This window comes from Merops nubicus, unplaced genomic scaffold, assembly GCF_000691845.1.
Source record: "Merops nubicus isolate BGI_N331 unplaced genomic scaffold, ASM69184v1 scaffold5130, whole genome shotgun sequence".
Taxonomy (NCBI): domain Eukaryota; kingdom Metazoa; phylum Chordata; class Aves; order Coraciiformes; family Meropidae; genus Merops; species Merops nubicus.
In genome coordinates this window covers 3,389-11,368 of record NW_008583437.1, presented here as the reverse complement: position 1 = coordinate 11,368, position 7,980 = coordinate 3,389, and the positions used below count along the sequence as shown (strand labels likewise).

General features: G+C 37.7%; 1 protein-coding gene across 1 annotated transcript in view; it reads left to right on the top strand.

Moving 5' to 3' along the window:
- Nucleotides 1-2,069, top strand: part of NGLY1 (N-glycanase 1) — a gene marked incomplete at its 5' end in the record, with an annotated part of 20,329 nt that extends 18,260 nt beyond the window's left edge. Inside the window, 2 exons of the mRNA XM_008940626.1 lie at nucleotides 1,172-1,349; nucleotides 1,894-2,069. Of these exons, the coding sequence (XP_008938874.1) occupies nucleotides 1,172-1,349; nucleotides 1,894-2,069 (354 nt within the window). The remainder of the gene's footprint in view (nucleotides 1-1,171; nucleotides 1,350-1,893) is intronic.
- Nucleotides 2,070-7,980: the final 5,911 nt, after the last annotated feature.

Below are 7,980 nucleotides of genomic sequence, written 5' to 3'. Positions count from 1 at the left end.
AATCCAATCAAGGGAAATACCATACCAGAACTAGCTGAGGTAGGTAAAAAAATTGTGTGGAGTTCATCACTTTGATGAACATTAAGTTTATATTCACATGAAAGCAGGTTAGATCGTTACATTTTCATAGGTGATCTTCAGTGTAACACTTCACACCTTTATGGTTTTTCAGCTTTCTTCAACATGAGAGTTAACATTTTTATGCCTGGTGCATAGTAACACTAACTCTGTTTTATAATCTGTCAATGGCATTTCTATATTAGGGTAGAATCTTTAGTAAAACATACTACGGTGTTTTATTATCATTTTATTCTGGGTTATTCTTTCCAGATTAAAAACTAAAGAGCTATATAAGTCCATTCAGTATGACATTAATCTGAAACCTGGACATGACAGAATTTTGATAAATTTTCTTAACTAAAGATTCAGAAGGGATCACATCATTATTGACTCTTTAATTTGCAATGTCCATTATCTTGGTTGGCTTATAATAGGTGCTAGCCTTGAAATGGCCATCAGACACTTATTGCAAAACTCCTCTGGGGCTTCATAGTAACCTTAATGAATGTTAACATATGAGCTTAACTGTTTGGGCAGGTGAATTTGAAAACAGCGTTGGGACTACACTAAATTATGCAGACCTCTAACACTTCAAATAAAGTTAATACAGGATTTATATATGGCTAGCATGTGTGACTTGCTTTAACCAAGACATGTCAAGTCTGAGGAGAAGTGTTGTCTTCTCTTCTGGTACAGCCAGTAGCCACATCTGACTGAAATGCTGATTACACAGTTTTCTTCATCAGCAGTACTGAACAACCAAAATGTGTGGGCCTGTGCACTTATATAAAAACATGAAGTCTGTTTTTCTTTTTTAAGTAATAAACTTAGGTATTTTTGTGGCTTAAACTCTATCAAGCATGTTGAACTAGATTAGTGTTCTGTAGTGAAGGACTATGAATATGTGCAATGACATAACTATGGAATGTACTTAGGGATTCGAAATGAGATTCTGTACAGAATTGTACTGTATACAGTTTTGAAGGTTCAAAGCCTTGATAAAGAATGGAAGTGTGCTACTTGAGACTTGTGTACTTGTTACACCTATTGATTACGTGTGTGTTGGTCATCTCAGGTTTTGACATGCTGACTCTGTCTTCTTCCCATTCAGGTTTATTTAGCCCGAAAAGAAGGGTCATCCTCTGCTTCCATCAGTTGGAAGTTTGAGTGCAAATCAGTCGGTCTAAAAATAGATAAGATTTCAGTTAGGACAAGCAGCCAGACATTTCAGAGTGGAAAAATAAAGTGGAGACTTTACTCTCCAACAGCAGAAGTTGCTCTGACAGGAGGTAAGTGTGGAATTTAAATAATTATATCATGTGGCATAGATGTAACTGGAAGTAGTTTTTATGGAGAGAGCGTGGTACAAATACTAAAAATGAAATGCAAATACATTTTGACATTTCCAACTCTTATCTTTCTTAGCAAGGTCCAGAAAATACTATGCATTTAATCAAAACTGGTACAAAACCGTTTTGGTTATGTACCCAGTCCTACCTGCAACACAGCAGGTTTAGCAAGGGCGCAGAGTGGATACAAGATGCTTGTGTGCTTTACTAGGAGGGGTAGGTGATTCTGTGCGTGGTGGCTTCAAACTCGACTAGGTCCTCTAGGCATGAGCACTAAACAAATAGTAACTAAAAATTTGCAGCTGTTTTTTTCTGCCACTAAGTGACAGATCAATCTGAGTAGTTGCAACTGATATCATTAAATGTTCATTGCAACTGATATCATTAAATGTTCATTACAACTGAGCCTCTGTAACATGCATTCTAGCATTACGCGGTGTCTGGAGCAGTGGCTTACTGAATTCTTTCTGTTTTCCTCCAACAGGTAAAAGTCTTTGCTCCTATTCAGACTTTACTGGTGCAACAGAAGTTGCGCTGGAAGCAGTTCTAAGTGGAGGGGATGGTGAAGCTGCGTGGCAGCACACGCAGCTCTTTAGAGAGAGCTTGACAGGATGTGGAGAAAGTTGCTTGGAGATAATTATAGAGCTCGGTGACCTCTGAGAACCTGAACTGAAGAGAGGTTCTTTGGATTCCTTGAAGATGTTATACCAGGGATACAACATGAAGATCTGGATGGCAATTCCTGTTCATTCTGCTGGCAGCCTATCTCCTGTTTCACTGCTTCCATTTAACTGAGCTGAAACTGCACATGTATTGAATAGGTAAACATCACAATAAAAACATCTCAGTTTTAAAAACAGACACCAAAATTAAGGGATCGAACCATTAAATACCCTTTTCTTGAATGATATGATGAAAAGGCAACAGTTATTAGGAAGCAAAACATGATCATAATTGCACAGACCAATTGTAATTTATTTTCATTTGGAGTTTTTGGGGTTGGCTTCCTGGTGTTTTTTTTTTATAATTTTCATCTTGGAAAAACAGTTTTAATTCCATTTTCTGATTGCAACAGATGCTTGTGATTATTTCAATGTATTTAAAAGAATAGTAGAAGACTTAGACATTTGAAAATAAAAATATGATTTTGTGTAATAACCAGAAGAGCTGGAACTGAGATACATTTGAAGGCAATCTTGAAATTACCTTGTTTTGTGTCTGAGTATTAAACTTGTGTTTAATACCTAGAAATGTTTGGAAATATGCTGTCCTAGGAAGGTGAGCTAATTATTAAAGTAGTGTACCTGAAATTACCATGGCCCGTGTTATGAAATTGACACTTGAAACTAAGTAAGAACATCAGATTTTTTTCTATGAAAAAATATATTATTCATTTTAAATACTTTTTAATTATATAAATTTAGATTTCCCTGCTTTTAAAAAGATACATTAAGTTGAAATTGCTTTTACAGCTATTGTCTTCAGTTGCTTTGAATACTATCCCCAAATTTGATGTAAAAGTATATACATTTTTTCTGTTCATTAATGCAGTGTTTAAAGTTCTTTTTGTTGAATATAATGCAAGCTGCCACCCAGGTGCTGTCAAATGTAGCAGTGCTGTGAATAAAGTATGGAGCACATATGCAGATGAGCTAGTCTGTTGTCAGAGAACTTCAGGAAAGCTATGGCTGGACTGCACATGAAAGTTTCTGTCATAGGACTATAATGCAAAGTTCAAAATACAGTTTTCTTTTAAAATAAGTGAAAATTAGGGATGGTGTTCTCAAGATCAGTGTTTTTAAAGCTTTCTGTTTCTTTTTCTGATGCTTCCAACTGCTGTATTGATTTGAACTGATTGTCAAAACTAATTTACGTTGAAATAAACGTTTGCTGAGCTGTCAACATATCTGAGCAAATATAAGACTATTCAGATTTTGTTAGGAAAATGCATGAGCGTAGTAAGCGTAAGCATCAAACTTGTGACAAACATCTTAAAAAGTAGTAGACTGTGGCAGGTCAGGAGTGACAGAGTGATGGGTGATGGATTATATACTTTGCTATGGTCAAGTGTTGATGAACAGCTTTAATACAGTTCCCTGCCACTGTGTTGTTCTGTAGGAAGGGAGAGAGACTCTCTCTCTAACCCCCCCTCATAAACTGCCAATTTACATTCTGAAGCAAAGTGAATTTAAATCATAGAATCCTTTAGGTTGGAAGGGACCTCCAAGATCATCAAGTCCAACCATTGAGCCATTAGGGCTCTAAAGTCCTCTGCTAAAACAGATCAGAATCTGTCAGGGTTGGAAGGGACCCCAAGGATCCCCCAGTTCCAACCCCTCTGCCATGAGCAGGGACACCTCCCACTAGATCAGGCTGCCCAGAGCCTCATCCAGCCTGGCCTTAAAGACCCCCAGGGATGGGGCCTCAACCACCTCCCTGGGCAACCCATTCCAGGGTCTCACCGCTCTCATGGTGAAGAACTTCTTCCTCACATCCAGCCTGAATCTGCCCCCTTCCAGCTTTGCCCCATTCCCCCTAGTCCTGTCATTACTCGATATACTAAAAAGTCCCTCCCCAGCTTTCTTGTAGGCCCCCTTAAGATACTGGAAGGCCACAATAAGGTCACCTCAGAGCCTTCTCTTCTCCAGACTGAACAGCCCCAACTCTCTCAGTCTGTATTTGCCAGTCTCCTTTCAAAACTCCTCCTGTATTTTGTTTCAGCTAAAGGCTAGTTCTGAAATTTCAAGTGGGAACCCAGCAGAAGAGTGTTTTAGACTAATCTGGAGATGATGTTGGAGGGGGAAAAAAAAGATAAAGAACACTTAGTGACACTAATCAACAAAAATGTTTCCACTTCCTAATTTTGATAGCTGAAAAAGATACTGCTTTAAGACAAATTATTTCTTGCATTGTATTACTTAAAATAGAGGACTTTGAGGAATTGCAGAACAGCTTAACTGCAATCGATACTATGAAAGCAGGAGGCAGAATAAATTTAAAAGTGGTATGATAAAAGTAATTTTCTCACAATTTTGGTCACAGTCTCAGTGGGGAGAGTAATAGCTGCAAATAATAAAATCATCCCCTCAAACAGCAGAGTAGTTGAAGTCCTTTATTAAAATGTTTGAATGAATTAAAAAGATGGAAAAATGCCTTGCCAAGCTAATTAATTAGAAAGTACTTCTGTATTTATAAGACCACATGCAGTGCATGAAAGTGCTTATTTGAGGAAAGAATGGGTGAAAACTTCAGACTGAATAAAATTGATCTGAAAAAGTTAAATAGAAACGCTTCAGGTGTCTTCTGGAGTACCCTATATGAACACTTGGAATCTCTTAATGCATAAGCTATTTTAAAGGCACTATTTTATTTCAGTGCAACTCTTAATAAATTTTTACTTACTTTTTGAAACCAGACGTAATTCCTCACTAATAATTGCTTAACAATAACATACAGTATCCTGAGTTTGCAGTGTTATACAGTGGAAAGATCTGCACTGCAATATGCTCTAAAAGTATGGGTGTTATGCTGGCAACGATATGATCCTGGTTGAGTTGTAGGTGATACTGATCAAGGCTGTGTAGCTTTGAGTAAGTGGAGGAAGTTTGAGGAGACAGAGGCTAAATGGGGAAAGAAAAAAATACTGTTGCCTAGAAATATATAGCCTAATGTCAATATAGGTAAAAGCAGCAATGCTTTCTATAACTGGGTTTATTCTGGTGCATTTTAAGGAATTACTGGTGGTCCAGGGTGCCACGGGCACCTTCCAAAGTTGTGCTAAGTTGTAGCCCTGAAATCTTTTCAAACAAATTTCATATAAAAACTATACTGTCCAGTTAGTGCTTGCAGAGTAGTTTTGGCGTGCATTCGTTCCAAGAGAACTACGTGGGAGCCTGTGCAGGGAGTCCCTGTTGCAGGGCCGCGTTGAGTGCCTGGAGCTGCTGGTGCAGCTCCTCAGTGCGGTACTCCCCGTTTTGACTCCCAGTGCTGCGCGCAGACTAGCAGCCACTAGTGGCAACCCACACAACTGTAGCAGCAATTTTGTCCACCCAGGAAGTTACAGGGAAAAATGTATATTTAAAACATACAAAGGAAGTTCCTTGTAGACAGTGTGGAGACAAAGTGCAGGTATACAGGAACCAGCAAACTTCAGTCTAAATTGCAGACTCACACTGAGAAGCAGATAATGGAAATTGCCCCTTCTGATCCCGGGCGATATTCTGTCGCTGTTACTCATCAGTTATCCACACAAGATTTTTCACATATAGTGGCTTAGATATGAGAGATAATCCCTATTCTTAGATTCTATTATATGCAACATTGGGAAATGCAGAACACTAAAAATAAAGTATGTTTGTCTCCATAACACAGTGGAATGAAAACAGATGGTAGGCAGCACATATGGCTGCCAGAAGCTGGGAACGCCCATTTGCAGAGTTCTCGCAGCTCAAAGCAAAACAAGCCAAAACAAAGGAACTCCAAGAGGGAGCAGAGATTGTTCCAGGCAGATACCAGGATATCTGTCCTCTTCTGCACACCCATACTCCCCATCTCTTTATATTTGGTTGCTCAGGCTAGAAATGCAAGTATGCTACCAGTTAAGAATTTAATGTGCCTTCTTAATATTTGTCAAAACTCGGTGTTTGTCAAGTACAGACACTATTTAAAATAGATATCTACTTTACACCGTCAAGCTTCTGGTTTTGGACAAAGTTTAAGATTCAGCCAGTGTTCTGTAAGCAATTCAACAAGTTAAAAAATGTGTCAGTGTTGAAAGAACCTTTGTATCATTGCTTCATGCCTCATGGAGGGTCATGAAGCAAATGACAGACAGGTGACTTCCTTAAACATGGCTGGTGGAATAGACCTAGGTCCTATCTATACTTTGCATATTTTTAAAAAGTTATTAGGTATTGTTGGGCAGCAATTCATCTTTCTTTGTGCTAGCTTTGAAGTTTTTGTGACGGGGTGCTATCATTGCCAGCAGTGCTTTATGTTGTGCAGTTTATGGCCTTTCTAAACAGTAGTCAGTGATTCTATGTCCACTGATAGCTGGTCAGTGTGGGTGGAATGCAAGATTAATAGCACTAGTATCTGGGATAGGACCGTGTGCTTTAATCTTGAATATTTAACCCAAGCAGAATGATGGTAAAGAGTCAAAAAAAAAGAAAAAAATAATAATAAAAAAAAAGGTCTTTAGTAGGTAGATGCAACTTCTTCTTCCCTGAAGTTATTAACTGCAGGAGAAGAGTTTTGTGGTTTTGTGACCTGTCTTATCATATGGCACTAAGGCATGGCCAGGTTATAAGCCAAGGTCTAAGAGCCTCAAGTACCTGTGCTTTAGGTGTAGAGATACTGTGAAATGTGTAAGGGTCCAAATCTGACTGTCTGCTTGTCTGAATAAGAGAACAGATTTTTTTTTCCTTTGTTTAGATTTTAAAGTTTATTCTTGGGCTTTGGGGGTTTTTTTTATGTTAATCTTTGTAATTAGGCTGTTGGCTTTGTTTATGATTAGCCTGCTTCAGTTTCTGTAGCTTTATCTACACATTTCTATCTAATTGAAAATACATTTTAATTTGGTTTTAATTTATATAGAGGATTGCAACTTGCTGGTAAATATATATGATAAAAGTTGTTTGTTTATTTTTATTTGGTAAGACGAGACAAAAGGATAGATTAAAAATATTTAATCTCAGTGGGAAAAAAAGCAATAGTAATTAAAACTGATGACACCCAGAAACCCAGCAAAAATACCAGGACTTGATATAAAATGCATGGGATAAGGAAATGTAACAGACTGCATAAGCTAGTGCTGGCAAAAGTAACTTCCATGATTTACTCTGGTTTTGAGATGTTTTTCTATGTGCTCATTTTTATTTAGGTCACTGAAAATTTTCAGTAGAAGAAAAATGCTCAGGATAGTGAACAGCTTTTTTGAAAAATAACATTTAAGGAATGTCCATTTTTAAACACCTTTTATTTTTACTGGTATAAGCTATAGAGATTAATTTTGAAATTAAGAACAAGCTCCTACTGCCTGGTATATATTCATTTCTTTCTTTGTTCCAGTCAATACTTTGGGGAAAAGTTTGTTTGGTGATTATTGTAACCAAGAGTTTTAAGAGCACACTATCTGTAATGAGTATGAGATTTCCAAGTGGCACTGAACACCTACAGACTTGAGGGACTGAGTCTGAAGCACTGGCCAGCCATAACCTTCTCTTAGAAATCTTTACAAACGAGGGGGGAAGATTTCAGTATGCATTTTGAATTCAGTGTTTCAGTGTACGTTCTCTTAATTTGATCTTTTTTTTACATATTGCTATGTGTTCTTTCATATCCTTGGAACTGCAGTAAGACAATATTTGTCTCCCATACCCTTGAAGTCCTGGGGGAACATATTTCACCCTCCAGAAAATCATCAACTGGCAGCCTACCTCTATCACAATCAGGAGGAAATGCAGGACTTATTTTAGATAAGTACTTTGGATAACAATGTACAGACTCCCTTGTGAAACAGTCATAAGGAAACCAACTGACTTAAGAAAATGAATACATCTAAGAGCAAAGC